Source organism: Artibeus jamaicensis, unplaced genomic scaffold (genome assembly GCF_021234435.1).
Source record: "Artibeus jamaicensis isolate MK-2021 breed Jamaican fruit bat unplaced genomic scaffold, CSHL_Jam_final scaffold_916, whole genome shotgun sequence".
In the NCBI taxonomy this organism is placed as follows: domain Eukaryota; kingdom Metazoa; phylum Chordata; class Mammalia; order Chiroptera; family Phyllostomidae; genus Artibeus; species Artibeus jamaicensis.
Genome location: NW_026522059.1, coordinates 29,713,907 through 29,738,599, shown reverse-complemented (window position 1 = coordinate 29,738,599; position 24,693 = coordinate 29,713,907). Strand labels below are relative to the sequence as shown.

The window sequence follows — 24,693 nt, the reverse complement described above, 5'->3', positions numbered from 1 at the left end:
CGTTGCTGAAAGAAATAATAATTTTAATTATATTTCTAATGTATTTTTAGATTTTATAGATTCTGAGGAGACTACGTGTTCTTGCAGGGTATAAATGAAGACCATACTGTTCTTCTTTAAGTCCATAATTATTATGATGGGGGGAATGTCTGCAATACATTCCATTGCAATTAAATTGCATACCCCAGACTGTTCAAGATCTGTTTATAAAGGAGAAATGGATTTTCCACAGCTGCTTGCCTATGAGTGCATTCTTTATGCAACAGTGCAGCGGTCAGTGGAGGCACTGAAATAACAGACTTAAATGTAAACTTTCAAGGCTTTCAAATATCCTCCCAAAACTTCACATAACACAAATTGCTTAATTGGTGTACATGAAAATCCACCGGTTACATGAATGAGAGTCAACCTACAACAGCAGGGGGCTGGGAGAATCTTTTTGTATCTACCCAGCCACCCCTACAGGAACCAGCGGGTACTCAGTCTTGTTCCCATGTCCCGCACAGACCGGTCATTCCTGCGGTCTCTCTGTGCAGACGAGAGTCTGATTCGAGCAGTATGGAGCGTGTTAGCCATTTCTTACAGTGTTCTTTGGACCATCGTCACCCAGTCACACAGCTGGAAAATATTTTCAGAGATGAATGTTTACAAAAAAAGGTTTAGAGAGGAGAGGGAAGAAGGGGGAAGGGAAGGAGAAAGAAAAATAATCCAAACCAAGGTCGAAATGGGGTCATACAGAATAGACTTCACAATCCAACTGCCCTGTCTTGAGAACAATCACCAGAACTTTGATTTGCTCAATCAGAATTTCAGGTTCTTCAGGTTGTGTTTAATTGATCATCTTTGTGGTTATAGAACATCTATAATAAAGAAACTGAGTGTCTACTAATCCTCACCAGCATCATTAGCCATATTTCAGAGTGAAGAAACCAAGGCTAAGTGGCCTTGCATAATTTTCCCAAAGTCACCCAGTTCTTTAGCAGAAGAGTTTGAATTTGAACCCAGGTCTGTGGGACTCTAACCCCTGTGTTCTAAGCTGTATCTTCTTGCTCAGGTCCAACTTTTTCTTGGCTGACACACTAAGGATGTATCTTCGAAACATCCCGAAATTCTAAACCTCCCTTAGAAATACTTTTCTAACAGTGAACTGCCCTAATAATGCTGCAGTTTGTTTCCAGCGAGTGAACTGGGACCTTCAGAGCAGGCTTCTTCTTGCCAGCTTTCTATTTCTAAAAAACATTTGATGGTTCCCTGTTCAGAGCTCATATACCTGTCAAAAGACACTGCGCAGTTTATCCCCAGAGGTACTTAACATTCCCCTACCCTGGACGTCAGGTGCTCTCAGAAATTGAAATGCAGGCTCTCTCCCTCAGTGCTGGTCTTTTAGATCAGTAGCTGTCACTGATAAAATGTCTCCTTGGAATGGCAGAGACAAAGCTACAAAGCAGCCAACAGGCCCACCCGCATATCTCCTGTGGTTATCAGCATCCTCATTGGTAGTATCGGGTTTTCTGGAGTTGTTTTCGTTGTGTAAAATGTTCCTGGGAACTTAGACGATCCCTAAGGAAATTACTGCCTTAAGTCACTGGTTCTAAAGGGAGGCAGCCAAATTCCCACCCATCTGGCAGTCAAGTTCTTTCAGCCTGAGATGGAAAGGGAATTTCAGAGGCCTGAAGAGGGCATGCACAAGTATTTCCTGCCTCTATTTTTTCAATATGGAATTTGGAGACTCTTCTGTCAGCCAACAGGCAGTGTCTTGAAGAAGCTTAGAATGGGAGAAAAATAGCCCCAAGCAAGACGCCCTTCTCTGTCTGCTGGAATGAAATGTCCTTTCTTGTCTGTCTCTTGACCTCCTCGACAGTTCTGATTCATCTTCCATCCACTCTCCATGACTTCCATTCTTTGAACTCCTTGACTTTGCCCTTAACTTGTATATGAACTTGACATCCACCTGATAATCTCCACGATCCAGGGAGCATGTGCTCCCCACCACCTTCAACTAATTCTAAAAACATCATGGCTTCTGTCTAAATGTTTCAGCTACTATCAAAGTTAACACCCAGATTTGTCACTCCTGGGTGTGCTGTGAGCTCATGGCATATAGAGTCTTCTGGTTTTAATATGGACTTCTGGCCTTTCCATTGAGAAGTGTGGCTTTCTTCACCCACATGTTTTCCAGAGAACTGCAGAGTCTGGGATGTCATCGTTTGGCCCTGGCCTTTGATACCTGTACTTCAGGACGTCTTTCCCAGCTGTCTTCTCACCTTCATGGTCTTCCACATTTTTCTGGAGGACCATTTCCAGTCTCCCTACCTGCCTGCCCATTGAACCCTCATGGCCCCCCATTTACATTTACATTTAGTCTATTTTCAATTCTATCTGCTAATAATTAAACCAAGTTACCCCCCACATCATCCAAACTGGAATGCTCACATATGATCTTTAACTGGCATGTCCATGCCCCGTCTATCTGTTGTCATCCCAAGTACTTGCACTAGATATTCTCTTTCACCACTTTGTATCCTTCCTCACCTTTCTCACCCTACACTGTGCACCTGGAGGCTAACTCTTATGGACTTCATTAATGAGTTACTCTTGCCCTCTAACTTATGACTGGGTTTGCCCCATAGGCTATGGGAGGCACACTGGGCACAGATTCCCTAGCTTCCAGAGACACTGCAGCTCCTCTGGTGACCCTCTCCTAGAGCTATAACTGCAGTTAGAGCTGCTGTCTTCTGTGCCCCTTTAGAGCTACTGGTGGTAAAGGCCATCCTTGTTGCTGGCCCTGGGGCACTTCATCATCCCTCATTGGTCTTATTGAACCCTAACTACTCTTTGTAAATGATCCTTTCATTACATTCTCCAAGTTACTTTCATGTAGTGTTCTGTTTACTACAAATACTCTTGACTAATACAGTACCCTCAATGCCCAGTTTATTCATAAAATTTGCTGATTTCATTCATTCACTCTATAAACATGCATTCATCTTTTATTTGCTGCTACACCAGTGTTGTAGGCATTAGTTACAGGGTGAGGAAAAAACACAGGCCTTGCCTTCAGGAAGTTTACAATGTAGTGGGAAAAACAGATGTGAAACAAACAAATTATAACAAAGTATGGTGAAGATGATGACAAGAGAAGTATGGAGAGCACCCAGCAAGGGGATCTAGTCTAGGTGTGACAGGTGGTCATTTACCTACATGAGTGATTATCCACAGTTTCTTTGGCCTTCTCTGGTAGCACTCTGTACATTATGACTATAGTATAACTTACTTGTAGACACATTTCTCTGCCTCTGTTGAAGAATAAGCTTTGAGAGTAGAGACTGTATCTTTTTTACCTTTTTCTCTGCCACAGTCCTTAGCCTGTCGTCTACAATACTGTAGGAATGCAAGTATTTTTCCAGTTGAATTGAATTGAACATTTATGGACTTTAGCTCTAGCCTGCCTATAAAAGGAAGGTTTTCTTCCTATAAATGGAAGGTTTTCTTCCTATAAAAGGAAGGAAAGAGTGAGCTACCACTCTTTCTGAGCTACTGGGCTAACAGAAACATGTTTTACTCATTTACAAAGAAAAATCGGTGAAGAAGAAGAAGAAGTCCCCTCAACAAGGGTGAAGGGCTTGATAGTCCTTGGCAGCTTAATACACCTTCTTTGGGATATTTGCTGACAGGCATTGGAGCCATTAATTGTCAAGGTTCATAACTGAGCTTTATTTTAAACTTTTTTCTGCCTCATTGGTGTGTGTTGTATTTAATAGAGTTTAAAATATGAATGAATAGAGATAAGTTCAATTCTACTCCAGAGCAAGAAGTTTGGGGAGATGGGTAGGGGAAAATCTTGGCACGGTTTTAAAAACATGGGTTGGGTTAGGGAACACTTAGGCAGCATCCTGAGGCAACTAAGGGCTCAGGAACAATGAGGTGTCCAATCCACAGGGCAGGGAGTAAAGGGTTGGGAGAAGAGAGCTCTGGCGATGTGGTAGACCAGAAGTTCACACATACATTCCTTTTCCCCAAGTTAATTGTTACATAAAATGCTAATTTTTTTCTATGCTACATGGCTGAGCAGGAGGCAAAGTAAAGGAATTCCTTAGAGGTGAAAAATGATAAAGTGAGAATCTATAGGGGTAAGAAAATTCTGGAATTTAGTTAGTATTTGTCTGAGAGTCTCAGCCAATGCCTGTTTTTCTAGACTGTGTATTATAATAAGCAGAGAGTGCATGTGGGACAGGAGACAAAACATGGGCCCCTCGTGTTCTTATATAAGGTATTGATTAACTTTAAGTTTATTAAGATGAATATGTGAGATGTGATTTCTAAAGTCTCTACTTACAGATAGAAACAAAGTATATAGCTTCCAAATGGGAGTAAAGTGAGGGGGGAAAGAGAAAGAAATGAGAAGGGGGGGGAAATCAAATAAAAGAAGGCAAGAAAGAAAGTAAATTAACAAATAGCAAAAACCAAGATGGTATAAATGAATCTAATTTAACAATAATCACAATCCACATAAATAATTTATGCTCTGCAATTAAAAACCAAAGGGTTTTAGATTATATTTTTAAAATTTAATTTTAAACTATTTATGAGAGAAGCCCTAAAAAACAATAAGGATAGAGGAAGACTCCAACTAACATAATGGGTAAAGATGTACTGATTAATACTCTACAAAAGAAAGCAAGAGTGGCTGTAATGAATATCAGAAAACTAGACTTCAAGATAAAAAGCATTAACACAAATGAAAAAAATGACTACATATTAATAAAAATGTTCAATTTACCAGGAAGATGTAATTCTAAATATGTGTGCTCCTAATAGCATAATTTTGAAATATATCAAAAGGAAATTGTGAGAACTACAAGAAAAATTATCACATCCAAAATCACAGAGGAGCATTTTCACACATCTCCCTCAAAATTGATAGATCAAATAGATAATAATTCAGTAAGGAGCCTAAAAGATTTGATGAACACAATTAACAAGCTTGATCTAATGGACATACGCAATGTACCAAAAACACATTCTTTTTAACATGTGGAACGTTTATCAAAATGGATCACACAGCAGCCCACACAATAGAGAAACACAATAGAGAAAATCTCAACAAAATTCAAAGAATCTATATTATACATCCCAGGTCCTCTAACAGTTAAATTAGAAATCAATAATGAAAAACTAACAAAGGAGACCCCCTACTTCTGAAAATTAGTGGGTAATAATTTTAACACATGACTCAAAGAAAAAATCAAACTAAGAAATAGTAAGTTTTAGAACTGAGTGATCATGAAAACAACTCATCTGAACTGGTGGGTAAAGCAATGTCAAGGGAAGACTGTAGCCTCACTTCTCTTGCTAGAGATAAAGTCTGCAAAGTAATAGACTGAGCATTTAACTCAGAAAGTTAGAAAGAGAAAAGCAAATGCACCTGAAAAAAGAAGAAGGAAGGAACTAATAGAAATAAGAGTAGAAATCAATGATAAAAAATCTATGATCCAATAGAAAGTTTCAAAAAATAAACTGAAATTGTTTTTTTTTTTGTTCAAAAACTAATACAACTGAGAAGCTGCTGGTAAGATGAGAAAAGACACCAATAACCAATATCAGGAATGAAAAGGAGAGCATTTCCGTAGATTCTGCAATCTACAGAAAAAACAGGATGTTAATGACCACTTTATGACAGTTATTTTGAATATTTAGGCAAAATATATAAATTCCTGAAAACATGTAACTCCCAAAATTAATCCAAGAAGAAAGACAAAACTTGCATCGCCCAATAATCAGGAAAGATAGTGACTCATTAGTCAGAATTTTTGCCATAAAGAAAACATCAGACTTAGATGGTTTTGTATGTTCTACAAAATAAGCAGGAAATGAATCATTCTAATCTTATACAAACTATTCCAGAGTGTAGGAAAATAAAGGGACACTTGCCATTTTATGAATCAGTGATATCTTTGAAACTAAAAATAAATATCTACAAACATGAAAATGCAAATTTTTTTAAATGTATAATTTACAGTTAGCAAAAGAAAAATAGAAATCATAAAGGAAGGAAAACTAACAAAAGATATGCAAAACCGTATTACAAAACTTCAGAAACATTATAGAAGACTTAAACAGAAAAACACTTTTCATAAATAAGAACACAGTATTCTAATTAAAGATGTTAATTTTCCCCAAATTGATAAGTAGATTAACACAATTCCCATCAAAACTCAAAAATATTTCTGTAATATTTTTAAATGATTCTAAACATTATCTGGAAGAACAAATGGTCAAACATAGTATGAAATTTCTGCATAAGAAGGAAGAGAAGAAACATGCCCTGCTGGCAAACAAGGGCTAGAAAGCAACAGGAATTCAATTGCTGTGGTATTGCCGGAGGAAAAGATTAATAGACCAGTGGAACAGAATTAGAAAGCCCCAAAATACACCCACACATACAACAAAACTTGATGTACTGCAAAATTGGTACCGCAGATCAGTGGAGGAAAAAAGATGTACTAAGTAAACTTTGCTGGGACAAATGAAAAATAAAATAAAGCCTACCATACATAAAAATCAATTCTAATTTTAAATGGATGAAGACCTTAAAGTGAAAAACTAAACTTTAAAAGTGCCAGCACATCAAAGAATATTTTTGTGGTATTAGGGTAAGGATAAGTTTCTTAAAGAAGATATAAAAAATGAAAATCAGGAAGGGAAAGATTCATAAACGCAACTACATTAAAAGTAAGAACATCTATTCAACAAAACACATCTATTCACCAAACAGAGTAAGAAGAGCCACAAACTGGGAAGTGAGGTACATAGACTGAATACTGACAAAAGGTTAGTATCTAAAGTATATCAGGACCTCCTGCAAGTCAATAAGGAAAGATATACAAATCAGCTGAAAATGGGCAAAGGCACAAACAGTTCACAAAAGAGAAAGCATAAATGATAAAAAATACATATATTAAAACATACCAAATATCGTTAATGATTTTAAAAAATTAAAACCATAATAAAAGGATATTTTATACCCACCAGATTAGTAAAGTTAGCTTGACATTACCAAGTGCTAGAGAAGATGTGAAGCAAGAAAAAGACTCAAATATTGATAGTAAAAGTATAAATTGCAAAGGGAAACATTTTGGAGCTGTGTGATAAAATTAAACACATTTATACTACATAACCCAGCAATTCCAATCCTCTATTTAGACCACAGAGAATGCTAATAGCAGCATATAAATAACAGAAAACTGGAAATAATGGAAATGCCCATTGATGGGGAAATGGGTAAATAAATACAATGAGATAATGTACGGCAGTAAAAAATGACAATACTACAGCTTTACACAATAACATACATAGATTTTACATATGGTTGAGCAGAAAAAGCAAGTCACAGAAATTTATCTGAGCATATGGTTCAAAAGCAGATAATATTAAACAATTTTATATATATTCATATATATATATATATATTTGCTATGGAAGCACAACAGGACAGTGACCTCTGGAAGGAGGGAAGTATCTATAAGCAGTGAGAAGCGGGTTTGGGGTGGACATGGGCTCATAAAATAGGCTTCAAAGGCACTGACTGTATCTTCCTTGCATTGCATTATGCACATATGTGTGCTTTTCATATTGTCTCCCTTTGTAATATACATTTGTGTTCTCTACAATCTTATGTGTGTATGGTGTATTTCACAATAAAACAGTAAGTAAATAAATAAGCAAATAAATAAAACAAGGCCAGAGACTGCAGAACTACCATTGAAGTCTGTTACATAAGACTGGGCCCAGTAGGTTCTGAGGGATGAATATGAGAAAGCAAAGACTGCTTGACGCGCTGATCCACGCCTGAAACTGGAGAACAGCTTCACTGGAGTGAGAGAAAAGCTTTGAGGTGGGGCAGAGACTCCTGACGGTGCCCTAGGAGGTTGGCAGGGAATTTCATGAGAAGTAAATGAATGATTTGAGGAGGAAAACTTGAGTAAAGGAATGTTGACCTTCTTTTATATCCAGGAAGCTACATAATTTGCACTCTTGCAGATACAAAAAAAGATACCGTCTTTTAATAAAGACATTGGTATCAGTTACTTAAACATATAAAGGTTTAATTTCCCTCAGCAGGAGGTCCAGAAGGAGGAGAAGCAGAGTGGGTTCCTTGGATTAGCAATATTTTCCAAATCCAGGCTTCTCTGCTTCTCCACTCTGCCATTTTTAGTGTGTGGGCTTTTTTCTCTCATGTACAGGAGAGCTTCAACTTCTCATCTACTTTTAATACATCATTAGGGTATTTGCCTGACTCTTTTGTCCAGTAAAGACTTTCTAAGAACTTTCCCATGGCCTTCTATTCACATCCTAGTGGTCAGAATGGTGTCACATGGCTCTTTATTGCTGCAATGGAGGCTGGGAAAGTATTTTGCCAGTGTGGCCTAGATAGTAGAAGCAGGCAGGAATGAAGCAGACTGGAGTGGCAGTGGCTTCTGAGCAGCCATTCAGCAGTTTCTGTCAAAATCCTTCACTAAGAGAGTTCTCCCTCCTTTCTCCCCAGGAGCCAGTCTACTTGATGACTTGTATAAATATTTCTCCTTCCATCACTCCCAAGGAGACACAATGACGGTCATGGATCCGAAGGAGATGAGTGTAGCTGCTGCTGTCTGGGCTGTTGTGTCTTATGTCGTTGCAGACCTGGAAGAAATGCTGCCCAGATCCTAGCAAGAACGTAAAAGAAGGCGGTTTGCCCTTTCTAGCCAGGAATCCTGGGCCTTCAGCTTCAGGAAGCCCCTATTCACTGAACAATTGTATCTGATTCATTTTCAAAACACATACTTTTTCACAGTATTATCCTCTTTTCTGATACTTCCCACATTCTCTGTTTCTAAAATAAGGAATGATTTTCTTTCCACCCCCACATAAAATCAACATATGGTAGGGGACAGAGTGGGGGCCCTTTTTTTCACCGCCTATAAAAAATACTGTTTCTACTTGAAAGTGAGATACTAGACAGATCATTTATATGTGTAGTTATGAACATTAAAGCAAATGCAATGATACTAATTTTTGTTTTATGTGTCATTTATTGAAGGGTAAGAGAGATATACAATTGTAGTGATGGCTTAATTGAATATATGAAGGCATTTGGCTTTCTAATTCATATGTTTTTATTAAGACATGAATTTCTAATTAAGAATAAAAAAGATGTCACCATTTAGTGGAAAAAGTCAAGTGTATATAATCCCATTGCCTTATTAAAGAAGAATACTAGGTCTATCACTGATCATACTGTCTTACATTTGTGTCTTACAAATTTCACAAAATATTTTATGAAATTAAGGCTTGTTCACATTTTACTGGTAAAAGTACTGAGGCTGAGAGAGGCTAAATATACTTACAGTGTCCTACGGAGCAAAAATATTGATTCAAATCTATTCTGGAAACAATCTCTACTATTCCTCCATACACAATGCCCGGTATTCAATAAAAAATTACAAGACACACCAAAAAAAACAAATAAATAAATAAACTCATTTATATCCTATTAAGCTAGTCTTTTCCTTTTCCTTCAAGATCAGCAAAAGGAATTTTTCCTCAGCAGGAACACAGCCACACTCAGGACCCCCACTTCCCTCCACTTAGAACTACCACACTTTCTGCTTGTCAGCCCTGAGCAACATCTCTAGATCATTCCCACAGACTGTACAACCCAAAACGAGGTCCACTTTGTATTCTCCACAGATCATGCTATAATTTTTAACTCCCAAACACTTTGAAAGAGAAAAACTGTCACAAAATTGTAATCTACTTTCAAATTCCCACCAGCTGGCAAAAGTGTCATTTTCTCTGCTACCAACTGCCTCCTGAGTCACTGAACCCACCTATTCCTTCCAGGAAACTAAATCCTTTCTCCACCCCCACCTTCTGCATAGGGTTTGGGATTGAACCCCCACTGCCTATATCCTAGAAGTAGTTCTAAGAAAGTGGATCCTGTTCCATAGCTTTGACTTCACCCATAAGATTGTCTATTTCTCTTGGAAAAAAATAGTTATAGAGGAATAAATTGTAGCAGAAATGGCCCCTTTCTTAACTGGGACCTTTCCTGCTACCTTCCTAGAGGAGTGTGGAGGGCTGTGTGGAGGAACATTGTGAATTTGAGCAGGTGGGGAAAGTATTGGTGAGTGTGGGTATCAGGACCACTAACAGAAGGGGAGAAATATATGACAGTTGGGAACGTAAAAGGGTAGAAGAAGAAATGCAAAGCAAAGGGAGAGGTCTATATAGTGTTTTCTCACAACAACTCCACCTGCACTTCATAAATGCGTAGGTCTGCCAGCCAGCTGTGGAGCCTGGCACACGCTGTAGCTATAGGCACTTTTAAGCACAATTCTATTTGCCACAAATCAATGTAAAAGGAACAGTTTGCTAAGAAATGATGGATCATTTGAGTGGCAGCCTATCCCCTTTGCTTACAGTAGCTTTCCAATCTGACTTTTAGGGTCAAGTTGCTTTTCTAATTCATTTGTCTGAGTAGACTTAAGTGCAGATTTAGAAGAGAAACCCATTTAAATATGGTGTAATGTGAAAAGGGTGAATTTTGTAGCAGAAGAAAGAGGAATTAGAGGGAAAGAAGGTTGACTGCTGATTTGACCTTCACACTGCCAAGATGTGGTTCTGAGGGCTGTAGTGTGTCTAAATGACTGAGAGTTTGGGTTGCCACAGTGTTCCACCTCCCTCACAGTAATTACACAAATGACAGCAGAGTGTTTTGACAGTGCTCACACGTCTCTGCCACAGGCATTTTGTTGTCATGCAGTCCTATTTGCTCAGTATGCTCCCTTCATAAAAATTGGAGATGCTTCCCATTTACCTTGAGTAAATATCAGCCAGATCTTGATATCTATATCTGTCTCATGAAATATACATCCTAACTGTGCCCAAATGATTAATTTACTGCTATGACATGATTAGCACAAAAATCCCATCACAATACAAAATAGAAATGTTATCACTAATTGCTATTTGAAGTGAAGTTTTTTTTGTTTGTTTGTTTGTTTTTCATAGAAATTAATGATGCAGGCTTACTGCTCAATTCTGTTAAACCAGAAAACCCAAAACTGTTTCTGGTGCAGAAAAAAATTACCTTTGAAGTGTTTTTTTTTTCTTTTCTGTCCCTTAGATGATTCATACTTCAGTGAAAAAAGTGGTGTAAGGCAATGGTTAATGGACCTTTTGTACACAAAATGAGGCAGATGAACTCCACTCTCATCTGATCAGGTCTTTTGGTGAATCACTCAACTTCAGGCAAAGGCCTTTTCCCTGGACATGAGGGCCCTCCTGTGGCCCTGAAACTTGACCTAAACACTCTCACATTTGCGGTATATCCCAACAGTGCTCAAGTCCTTAACATCATTGGTGGCCATTCCAGGTCTGCTCAAGCAGCCACACAACCAATGGTGAGCTTGACGGTACCTTAGAAAGCTTTGTTCCATATTCCAGGTTTAAAGAGCATTTAGCTATGCCTTCATCTTGATGATAAAGTCACACCCAATTAGTTCTCTTAATTCCTTATAAATTCCAACTAGTTTATTCAGAGATTGTAATGGAACATGAATTACCCCCACGCTCTGCCTTGCCATCCAAACTATCACCATTATTGCTAGTAATCTTCCTGGGCCAATTATGCTGCTAAGAACTTTATACTATGCATTTTCCCATTTAATCCTCACCCAATGCAGTGAAGTAAGTCTTATTTTAATTCTCATTTTAGAGACAAGAAAACCTGGGTATACAGCTCCAAAGTAACTTGTCCAAGTTCACAGAGTTGATAAAATGGGGAAGAAATCTAGAAAATTCAGGCCCAAATATCTCCTGAGACAAACCTAAATTCTCTGGCTAATGACTCTTCTAGCTTTCACTGTGTGGGTAGATCCGATCAAACTGGTGCATTTCCATTTCGAGGAATAGAAAGTAGTGTCTGAACAGTGCCACAATTTGGCCCAAGAAAAAGGGTCCTTGTGCTTTTAGAGGTCCCCACATATCACAAACACACACCAAAAATAAATTTATTATGGGATCTGTGGATTCTTCTGTCACCAGGAACCTAGCGTTCAGGACCTGCACAGCATGGCTCAGGACTTGGAGCCCCACTTTCTGGCTAATGCCATCTAGGTCCCCAAGAGACACTGCTCCTCAGGTCGTGCCTCTGAGTAAAGACTGCCTGCATGTTGGGAACAGAGACACTGCATCTGAGAGCGAAGATCTGAGGAACAGAAGTACTGAAGAAGAAAAGACAAATTCATTAACTTGTCAAATCTTTCCTCTCAGATGTATGAGAATGCAATAGATGCTTGCATAATGAGGTATTGTTTCCCAGAAGTACTGAGCATCCATTTTCTTAATTCTCATCAAGTTCTAATGTGTGGTTCCTTCTGAAAGTACTCATAAATAGGCATGCTCTTCAGAACAGTTGTACATGGTGGCATATTGCATTATTTAATACATGTGATATTAAATAATTTGTATTCCTCATAGATTTGAGTATCTGTTAGTTTAGGCATAGTAGTTTTAAAATCTAATATTCATAGCTTAATGGCAACTACATGGACATTTCATAGTAAATTTTAAATAGTTTATTTTTGTAAAATTAGTATTATATATAACAAACATTTTAAAATTTAAATTAAAATGTTCACTTTATTAACATATTTTTATTTTAAAATTTGCCATTTATTAATTCCAGTATATATTTCTCTTTAAGCCAATAGTTAATTGTTAATTATTTTTTATTGTATTTTAAAGCACACATAATGAGATTTATCATCTTAACCATTTCTAAGTGTACAGTTCAATGGCATTAAGTACACCCACATTTTTCTGCAGCCATCTCCACCATTCATCTCCAGAATTATTTTTATCTTGCAAAACTGAAACTCTAACTAAATAACAAACCCAATTAAACACTAACATCCCATTACCCATCCCCCAACAACCACCCTTCCACTATCTGTCTCCATGAATCTGACCACCCTAGGTAATTTATATAGGTGGAGTCATGCAAGATTTGTCCTGTAATCAGCATTTCATTTAATATAATGTCTCAATGTTCATCTATGTTGTACAATACATCAGAATTTCCTTCCTTTGAAGGCTGAATAATATTTCATTGTATGCTTATATCACATTCTGTTTCTCCATTCATCCATCAATGTTGATAGACATTGGATTTCTTGGCTATTGTGAATAATGCTGCTATGAATATGAGAATACAAATATCTCTTGCAGATATTGTTTACACTCAGAAGTAGAATTTCTGGATCATATGGTAAATCTCTCTTCAATTTTTTGAGAAACTGCCATGTTGTATTTTACTGTGGCTGTACCATTTTACATTCCCTCCAACAGGGCCCAAGGGTTTTGATTTCTCCACATTCTAACAAACATTTGTTATTTTCTGTTTGTTTGTTTGTTTGTTTGTTTGTTTGTTTTAATAGTAGCCATCTTAATGGGTGTGAGATAGTATCTTATTGTGGTTTTCATTAGCATTTTCTTAATGATTAGTGATGCTAGGCATCTTTTCACATGCTTATTGTCATTTGTATTTATCTTCTTCAGAGAATATCTATTCAAGTCTTTTGCCCATTTTTGAATCGAGTCGTTTTTCATTTTTGAGTATTAGGAGTTCTTTTTAACATATTCTAAATATTAACCCCACATCAGAGATGTGATTTGCAAATGTTTTCTTTCATTCAATAGGTTGTCTTTCACTCTATTGATTGTGTCCTTTGATGCAGAGAATTTTTATATTTTCATGTAGTCTATTTTATTTTTTCTTTTGTTACCTGTTCCTCTGATGTCATAGCGAAGAAACCTTTGCCAAATCCAACATCATGAAGCTTTTCCCCTATGTTTTATTTAGCTTTATAGTTTTACTTTTTACATGTAGCTCTTTGACCCATTTTGAGTTAATTTTGATTTATGATATGAGATAAGGGTACAACTCATTCTTTTGATTGTGGCTATATCCACATTTTGTAATATTTATTGAAAAGACTGTCTTTCCTGCATTTAATGGTCTTGGCAACTTTGTCAAATGTAAATTGACCATATATAGTGGAGAGTTTATTTTATGTTCTCTGTTCTATTCCATTCATCAATACAGGTAGCTTTTCGATAGTACCATACTGTTTTGATTTACTATAACTTTATAATAACTTAAAATTAGTGTAAGACCTTTAATTTTATTATTTTCAAGATTTCTTTTATCATTTGGGGGTCCCTTGAGACTCATATGAATTTTAGGATGGATTTTTCTATTTCTGTAAAAAACACTATTAGAATTTTGTTTGAAGTTATATTGACTCTGTAGATCACTTTGGGTATGTTGACATCTTAACATTATTAAGTCTTCCAATCCACAAATAAAAAGTATTGTCTTAGGTCCAGCTGCTAAGACAAAGTACGATAGGTTAGATAGTTTAAACAGACATTTGCTTCTCAACATTCTAGATGCTGGGAAGTCCAAGATCAAGGTGACAGCAGATTTGGTTCTTGGTGAAGTCCCCTTCTTGTCTTGTGTATAGATATCTTTGTGATGTGGACTCATATGGTCTTTCCTTAGTGTATGTTCATGCAGTGATATCATGTCTTTTCTTACAAAAGCACTAATTTCATTTTGAGAGCTTCAACCTCATGACCTAATCTAACCATAAGTATGTCCCAAAGGTGTGGCCTCCAAGTACCATTGCATTGGAGATTAGGGCTTCCACACATGAATTGGGAGGAGCATGAACATTTAGTCCATAGCTGATAGCTTCACATTTATTTATATATTGAATTTCTTTCAGCAACATTTTGTAGTTTTGGATGTACAAGTGTTTTGCCTCTTAAGTTTATTCTTAAGGATTCTATTCTTTTTGATGCTATTGTAAATGGAATTGTTTTCTTAATTTCCTTCTCAAATTGTTCATTGTTAGTGTATAGAAATGCAACTGACTTATGTGTTGATTTTGTTTCCTGCAACTTTGCTGAAATTTTTATTAGTTTCTAACAGTTTATTTATGGAATCTTTAGAGTTTTCTGCATATAAGATCATGTCATCAGTAAACAGAAATAATTTTATTTCTTCTTTTCCAATTTGGATACTTTTTATTTCCCTTTTTTTTCTTGACTAGTTGCTCTGGCTTTGATAGTTAATTTTGAATATTTTAGAAGAAAAATAACTTTCTTGAAAATATGTACAAAATGTTTTTAATTGTTTACATTTACTTATGTTTTATTAAATATATTCAAGTTTTTCAATATTTGGAAAAATCATAGTCCTTTAGAACACTACAAGAAAAATAAGATTTATGGAATACACACATAATTAAATGTGAATTATGTATGTCTTTCTATTTGTTCAAACAGCACTGGTTCAATAATATTAATAGAATACCCAGGCATGGGCAATAATAATTAAATTCAACTATCTTTGATATTTTGCTGAATTTTAGTCATCACGAATGTGTATTTGTCAAAGCAGAATGCTGGAACACAGTTTTTTAGTTTTGGTTTATAACTCTTAAAAGGTATTTTTTAAAGTTTCTCTTCTAAAAGTTTCTCATAATCAAGAAGTCAAAGAATAGTGGCTCAGGCTAGTCTATAACACTAGGCTCTACTTGCCCAGACCCTCACAAATATTAGAGAGACTTGGGTTTGAAAGTGCAAATACAGTAGACGTCTCATCTGGGGAAGTTACTCTAATGAGATAAGCCCCTCCCTACACTGTAGCCCAATAATATTTATACATTACAAATCTGATTATGCACTCCCATGCTTGGAGCTCTTCAGTAGTTTCTCTTTTCACTTGGGATAAATTTCATAATATGGAAATCTCTGCATGTTCTAATCCTGCCTTCCTTTCTAGTCTTTGTTTATGTACACTCCTCCTCTCTTCACTTTGGCCACATTGGCTTTTGTTCTAGTTCTTTCCAACATACCCCTTCTTTCCCAAGACCTCTGTGCATGTGGTGCCTTCTCCTTATGATGTTTCTTACCCCTTTTTTTATCTAGCTAACTTTTGCCTATGCATTACTCTCATCCCCTAGGTCCCTTTCTTTGGGATGTCTTCTTGAATCTTTAGACTAGATAGATCCCAATAATAACAAAAATAATCATGCATTAATGTTATGTTAATGGACATGTATAAAGACTAGCATTTATTATTTTCTTTTCAATTGGCAGAGAAGTAAGCACATGTATTAACTCTTTTCATTCTTCCAAAAACCCTCCCCTCCATTTTTACAAATAAAGGAGTCAAGATTTAGACATGTTAAGTCACTCATCCACAATCACATTATTAATGAATTGGAGCCAAGATTTTAATCAAGGCTATCCAACCTCAGAGCCTATATATTTAGCCTCAATGATATATTGATTTCCTCTGTTAAGGACCTCCATTCATGATTTGTTCATTCATTCCACATGCTTATTAAATTTCTACCATGTGCCAGGAGGCACTCTGAGGTGCTGGGGGTATAATGATGTACAGCAAGACAAATAAGGGTTCCTGTACTCAAGAAAATTTATTCTAGTGGAGGACCAAGACCATAAGAAGTAAAAATAAACAAACTCACATCATAATTCCTATGGTAGAGCTGAACAGGTCTGTGACAGAGAGTGGAGGGTAGGGAGGTTTCTATGGACAGGATGAGCCCATACAGTCTCTCTAAAGAGAGAACATTTGAGCTGAGTCCTGATGGTTAATGGGGTGGAGGTACTTGTTCTTCCAAACCATTCTACCTTTTTTATGGTCACAAAGCCCCTAAATTTTAGCTGGATTACATTCTCCCATCTCACCTTGTAATTAGGTATAGCCACGTGACTAAGTTCTGGCTAATTGGTTAAAACTGGAAGTAGGATGAGAAACTTCCAGGAAATCTCTTTAAGGCAAGCTATGGGAATGGGCATGCTTTCCTCTCATCTTTTTTGTTGGAAGATTCAAGCAGCCACTGTTGCAGCCAACTTGGACTATGAAGTGAACTTGGGACTGGAAGTCAAATGCAGTAGAGAATCAAACAAGAAGGTGTATGGGTCCCTGATATTGTGAAGTACCATATCAGCTTTGGACTGACTTTTCTTGGATAAACTGTATTGAAATCATACTTCCTACTGATGGGTAACCAGACTTTTATGATTCTGATAACCTAATACTTTACTTGTGAAATGTACAGACTATAAGCTCCAAGCACAAGCTTCAGACCACAAGCTGTAGTGGTTGACTAAATATCCTCAGGAAGTCATTAGAGACCCCTCTGGGGCTTCCAACTCCTAATCACAGGAAATGGACATTTTTCCTTTTTCTTTGGATGCCTTTGAAATGCTTTTGGAAGGCATTTGGCATGCCAGAAGGGCCATTCACTTGATCAGATGGCAAATGCCAAAATGACATAGATAATAATACACCACCGTGCAGATCTCTGCACTCTGACACATTATGCCCCATGACACAAAATCCCTCTATGACACAGTAACTATTTCACAAGCACATGCAGAAGCTCAAATAAAGCTTTTGATGTCCCTGATCTTTGCATTTCCAAATGGTGGCTGAGCAAACAGAAATCAGTCTTGTTTGAATCTTGAAAGTGGTGAAATTACCTAAATCAGTTTGTTGACTATTCTCTGACTTCCAAAGGTCAGGGAAGGTTTTCTGTTTGTGCAGCATCCCAGAGACACTTTCATATTCTCTTCTAGGCACCTTTGTTCTAGGAAATTTAAATACATCATTTATCTGTTTGATAATAAGTTTGAATTCCCAATAAGGACTTGGCTAACTTTACCAAAGATTGAAAATGATTATTTTTGAAACAGCTGTACAAACAATCTATTAAGAAATAGTAAATAAACCTTATCAGCATGGAGGTAAACAAACGAGTAAGGACAGGAACCAATTCTCTCGCCAACATATTTCAGATTCATTAAATACCAAATGGGTTATTACACCAGAAAACCCTGTGAACAATCCAGTTCCAGTGCTGAGGTTGGTACATTACCATTTGTATGAACTAGGGATTGATCACTCAGTAATCAGCACTTGAGCTGGACTTTCACTCTTTGTGGTGATGAAGACACCGTGGAAGTTACCATGTGTGGGGAGGAGCTAAGAGGCTGAGCGTTGGGACCCTCACTCTCATTATGCCATCTTAATCAGGATTCTATAGATAAATGACAGAAATATATTTAAACTAATTCCGTTTAAAAAAACACACAAAAAAGGAGATGGAATGGAAAAACACTGACATATCATGTGAACTCGAGGTCTTGTGTATAGCGAGGCTTCAAGAATTGAACCAGATACTATTCCTGTTCAACAGTGCTTCCTAATAAGCCAGGTGGTGAAAGACAAACATCATATGATCTCACCTTTAACAGGAAGCTAAACAACAAAACAAACAAGCAAGCAAAATACAAAATATAACCAAAGACACTGAAATAGAGAACAAGGGGACAGTGACCAGAGGGCAGAGGGGAGGGAATTTCAGGGGAAAAGGGGAAGGATTTACAGGAACTAGTATAAAGGACACATGGACAACAACTAAGGGGGGTGGAAATGGGAGGGAGGTGGGGAGAGCTGAGGGATGGGCTGGGATAGGAGTAAAAGACAGAAAACTGTACCTGAACAACAATTATATAAATTTAAAAAAAAACAGTGCTTCCTGACCTTTTTCACCTCACAAAAGCTATAATACTTCTAGGCCCATGGGGATAAAATAATGAGGCTGCTCCACACAATTGAAAGTGATCTTACTCCTTGGCATAATTATCAGCCACCAGATAAAGACTTTTTTGTCATCCAGTTCCCTAGTTCTTAGGAAACAATTAAGGCCAATGTTTATTGAGCCCCTGTTGTGTGGCAAGCATTGTTCTAAACACTAAACATGCATTTCCTTTACTCATTAAATCTTCACACAATCATATAAGAGAGGTATTATATTTTCCCATTTTATAGACAAGAAAACCAAGGTACTTAGAGGCTCAACCATACACCAAGTTCACATAGATGGCAGCAGAAGCAGGGTTTAAATCTGTTAATACTGTGGCTCCAATTTTCCCTTAACCTGCAATTATAGTTTCTCTATTGGGCACAAAAAGCTATATGTAAAGTAAAGTGAATTAATTTGCCAAATTTGAGTTAGGTGCCCACCCTGAACCAATCAGCAATGAGAAGGGAGTGGGATCACACTGTAGAAAGCAACGTGATCCTCCTGCTACACCCTGTGGAAGGAAAGAAGAAGGGGAAAACTCTAGCAAAGCCATGCTGGACAGAAACTCGTAAGGGTCATCTTTCTGCTCTCCCTCCTCCTCACACAAGGGTCAGGGCCCAAGATTACATTTCACTTCATAGCACACTATCATTATTCTGCCTCTCTTGCTTTGTTTCATCTTATTCTCCTTCTCCACTTCTTTTCATCTCTCCATTCCCAAAGACAACTGTTTTACTTTGTTTGATTGGAATCATTCTCTGTTCTTTCTGTGTCTTTATATAATATATATCATTTGTGTGCATGCATTTTTATATTTTTATATTTATACAAAATATATTTGTGTTTTTATAAATGGGCTACAGGTCTCAATCTGTGTGTTCCTTTTGCCAGTGAGTCTTATGTTCATAAGCTCTCTCCAGGTTTCCATGTTGCCAGTCCATCACTTCTGACCACAGCATGTACTCCATGATATGCCTGCTCCGCATTCTGCTGTCCTCCCACCCATGTCTTATCCAGTCATAGACTAGTAGGTCCCGTGGATCACCTCACCCAGCTGGGGAACCCCCTCATCTAGAAAGGCCCCTCCATGCCTGGTAGAGCCTGCCTCCTCTGTGCTCCCATAATCTGTCTTCCGTGCTTCCCTCGATCAGGACAGGGGCCACAGAGCACCCTGGTTAGAAGCTCGGGATCAGCAATGGAACAGACTAGAGAGCGCAGAAATAAACCCATGCCTCTGTAGTCGATTAATATGTGACTAAGGAGGCAAGAACATACAATGGGGTAAAGATAGTTTCTTCAATAAACAATGTTGAGAAAATTGGACAGATAGAAGAAAAACAAACGAAATTAGACCACCAACTTACACCATACACAAGAATAAATTCCAAAATGTATTAAAGACTTCAATGTAAGTCATGAAACCATAAAAATCCTAGAAGAAAACATAGGCAGTAAAATTTCAGACATTTCTCATAGCAGTATTTTTGCCAGTATATCTCTTTGAGCAAGGGAAACAAAGGAAAAATTTAAAAAGGAACTATAAAAAACTAAAAAAACTTTTCTGCAGCAAAAGACACCATCAACAAAATGAAAAGGAAACTCATTGTATGGAAGAAAATATTTGCCAATGATATACCTGACAAGGATTTAATTTCCAAAATATATGAAGAACTTGCCCTGGCCAGGTGGTTCAGTTTGTTGGAGCATCCTCCTGTACACTAAAAGGTTGTGGGTTTGATTTCGGGTCAGGCCATGTACCTAGGTTGTGGGTTTGATCCCCATTTGGGCACATGTGGGAGGCAACTGATCTCTCTCTCTCTCCCCGCCCATCACAACCCCTTCCCTTCCTCTCGCTCTCTAAAATCGAAAAAAAACACATGTGTATCTTCAAGTGAAGATTATAAAAATAAGCAAAGATCCTGAATAGACACTTCTCCAAAGAGGACATACAGATGGCCAATAGACATGAAAAATGCACATTGTCACAAATCATCAGAGAGATGCAAAAAACAAATGTTGGTTGTGGGGGGGAAATGGAGACAACTGACTTGAACAATAATAAAAAAATAAAAATATAAATATAAACAAGTGTCGCCAGGAATGTGTAGAAAAGAGAGACCTTATACACAGGTGGTGGGAATGCAGACTGGTGCAACCACTGTGAAAAACAGTATGGAGTTTCCTCAAAAAATTGAAAATAGAATGGAGATTATTATGCTACATGAAATAAGCCTAAGCCTAAGTCGGAGAAAGATAAATACCATAAAATCTCACTTATATGCAGAATCTAATGAACAAAAATAAACTGATGAACAATATAGAAACAGAGACATGGATACATGCAACAGACTGACATCTGTTAGAGGTTTGGGGGGCTGGATGAACGAAGGTGAAGGGATTAAGCAAAAATACATATATATCTGTATATATATGTGTGTGTGCGTGTATGTGACATATAAGCACAGACAACAGTGTGGTGCTAGCCAGAGACAAAGCAGGGGTGGGGGGAGGGAGAAGAGGGCAAAGGAGGGATAAATGAGGATGAGAAGAGACCTTGCTGTAGGCAGCGGGTGCATGATGCAGTGTACGGATGATCTTTTGTTGATTGTACACTTGAAACCTGTATGCTTCTGTGAGCCAATGTCACTCCAATAAAGTTAATTTTTAAAAAAGATCAAATTAAGTGGAAATAAAAGTGCAGGATCGGGTCCAGGCTGCCCAGACTGAGAATCCTATCTCCTCCACTAAGAGCTGAGTCACATAGCCTCTTGGTTCCTCCACTTTCTTGTCCACAAAATTTTAACCACAACTACTCATGGGATTGTTGTAAAAATGAAATGAGGAAAATCTGTGACAGGTGCTAAGAATAGTGCCTCGTACAAATTAAGTGCTATTTGGACCTATTAAAATCACATTTGTTGCATGTTTTGGGATGGTCTGTTTGTCTATCTCTACCACCAGATTATGAAATGTTTGAGTCCAAGGACTTTGGCATTTTCATCTCTGTGTCCCAGAGCCCCACACATGGCAAAAACCCAGTGCACGCTTGTTGAATGACGCTCTCTTACTCACCCTCTGGTATGACATGGCTGCAGGATTTGTAACTAGAAACCAACTGGGTAGAAGAGGCTCAGATAGAACAGCCTGGAGATGTGTCTTTAAAAAGAACATTCAGGGGCCAATAAAGCTGTGTAGTAGAAAAGACAGCATTGGCTGTCACATATAGCCAGAAAGGTCAACAAGTCACTCAAGACCTCTAGAAAACATCCTTACATAGACGGTTGTATGAGCTTGGCTGGAGCATGGCCAGAAGCCAACACTTTCTAGCTTTATGCGTGTTCACTTCAGTGTCCTCATCTGTAACACGGGACTAATAGTGTCCACGTCATAGGGTTGTCCTAAGGATTATGTGAGTGAACAATTATCAAGCACTTAGAACAGTGTTGGGTATGACCTCAGTCAGTAAAATGTTAGTTCTTCTTAATATAATCATCACCAAACAGGTTACTCTTACAAATAGAAATGGAAGATGTCACACTCCTTTTCTTTCTTGATTTAGAATCTTTGAATTTGTGTGCCTTCATTTGTATCTTTGTTTTTGTTTTTATTTATTTATTTGACATTCTGATGGGAATTATTTATCAGTAGGTTGTCTGTTAGAAGGTCCTAGCCCTTTTCTCCTAGCTTCAATAAATGTGCCCCTGAATTCACAGTGGCCAGCATAGCTTCTCTATCTTTGAAGGCTTCTTAAGGACATAATCACTCTCAGTTGGAAGTTCTCTAAAATCCCAGCTGGCCAGCAACCCATAGTCTGATATTCCTAGGTATATGAGAGGGCAACATTTGCACTCACAGAACACACCTAAGTGAGAATGAACTTGATTCTTTTTGTTTAAAAAAAGGGGAAGAACAAGAAAATCAAACAAAGGTCCAGAGGGACTACCCTGAGAGTAATGAAGGCCTTTCCCATTAGCTTCCTAAGCAACTTTTAGGCTGCTGTGTGCCGCAGAAAGACTTTTAGAAATTGCTTTGGTTTTATACGTGGAAAGAAGCCGTCGGGGTGAATTATTGACTGCGCTACATTAGAGGCCTAGCTGTCAGAGCCATTAACTATAAAAAGAGAAGTTAATTCTCTGAAAAGCTCCATGGCCTGAGCTGAGAGTGTTCCAGTGTCTCACAGAGAGGGAGCTAATCAGGAGGCCACGTGAGGTGGCAACAGCTCTCTCCTGGGCAAGGCCTTCCTGGGGAGTCTGATACCATGTGTAGTGTTTGGACTTGTGTGGGGACTGGGAGGCCTGCGTTTGGGTTTATGAGCTGTGAGGATTATTGCCTGTGGGGATCATTAACTAATGGCAGGAGAAAGGGGGCAGGAGCAAGATGAGCTGGTGAGACTCAGCAAAATTTCTCGTTCTATAAAATTAGGATCTTGGTGAACTCCACACAGACTTTGCCTAGGGCTGATCCACTTTCAAATCCTGATCCACTGGGATTTGAAAGTAGTTGCAGACAGCATTTTACCAGATCTTACTCCCCACTTTTTTTAATTCCTGATGATTTTGCATTCAGCTGTGCTTCAAAACCTGTTTTCATAAGAAGCACTCTGGAATAGCTTCCCTGATAGTGTCTTTTTTTAAAGATTATTTATTTATTTATTTATTTATTTATTTATTTTTAGAGAGAGGGGAAGGGCAGGAGAAAGAGAGGGAGAGGAACATCAATGTGTGGTTGCCTCTCATGCACCCCTTACTGGGGACCTGGCTCACAACCCAGGCATTTGCCCCAACTGGGAATCGAACCTGTGACCATTTGGTTCACAGGCCAGAGATAAATCTGCTGAGCCACGTCAGCCAGAGCTGATAGTGTCTTTAGAGGCTACCATTTCGTGAACGTGGAGACAATTTCCCATCCGACATGTCCTGCCATCATCATTAGTTGTGCTGGGTATAAAGAGGTCATCATGTATTTGTCAGCTTCTGCAGAGAAGTACCACATGAACAAACCGATACCAAGGCTTACAACTGCCCTGGTTTGTTCTGAATCAGGAACAACAATGCAATCTATCCAGTGGCATAGAAAGGGGGAGAAATCATGCAGTAAGAGAGAAGGAGACAGATTTGAAAGCCAATTTGGTACGGCTGTCATCTTGTTCATTGCCTCCCTGCAGTGCTGACCACAATTTGCCTCCAGCTCATGTGTATTGAACACTTACTATAGCCCAGATGCAAATCACTCTGGAAAAATTATCTTACCCTTTCAACACCCAGGAGGGAGTTACTATTTACACCTGCACCATTTTCTAGATGAATAAATGGAGGCACAGAGGGACTTGTGTGGGGTCAAGCACCTTTTCATTCATGGAGCCAGAACTCAAATGCTGGTGACAGAGTTCACACTCACCTGCTCTACGAGGCTACTCAGGCTCTGAATTGGTTTGTCTTGGTGTCAGGGCTTGGCATGGAGTAGAAAGAACTCTTTCAATTCGCAAGTGAGAGAAACCCAACTAAAAATGACTTACGTGAAAAGGGATATTTATATACTCACACCCTTGAAAATTTCAGGGGATAGAATTTGAAACAGCTGGATTCAGCGGCTCCACCAAGCTGTCAGGACTTGGCTGCCTACTCATCACGTCTCAGTTCTGTTTCTTCTCTCTTGGCCTCACTCTTCCATCATGGCTATTGGCAAATCCAGGCTGACATTCCTATAGCTTGGCAACATCAGTTACATGAGACATTCTCTGTCCCAAAAGTTCTAACCATAAATCAAGGAGTCAGACTGGCTCCGATTTGCCCAATTAATTCCGTCACTCAGTCAGTGACCAGGCCTGAGTCAAGTACCCACCCTTGCTGCTGGCTGCTGGGATCAGTCCCATTTAAACTACGTGGACTGAAAATGAATGAAGGCATTTCCCCCAAAGGAAAATGGGGTTATTTCCAAAGGGAGAAGGAACAGCTCTGGGAAC

The 24,693-nt window shown here is 38.2% G+C and overlaps 1 protein-coding gene across 3 annotated transcripts in view; it reads left to right on the top strand.

The window, feature by feature from the left end:
* The window catches only part of CPQ (carboxypeptidase Q), a 438,881-nt gene that overhangs the window by 401,777 nt on the left and 12,411 nt on the right, over positions 1-24,693 (top strand). The window contains exon 8 of one of the 3 annotated variants that reach the window (XM_037131100.2): positions 8,546-9,051. The exons of 1 other annotated variant lie outside the window; for it this stretch is intronic. In XM_037131100.2, coding sequence (XP_036986995.2) covers positions 8,546-8,709 — 164 coding nt within the window. In that variant the 3' untranslated portion in view covers positions 8,710-9,051. Of the gene's footprint in view, positions 1-8,545; positions 9,052-24,693 lie in introns of those variants that run through there. One more of the 3 variants, XM_053661099.1, reaches the window with a different exon arrangement.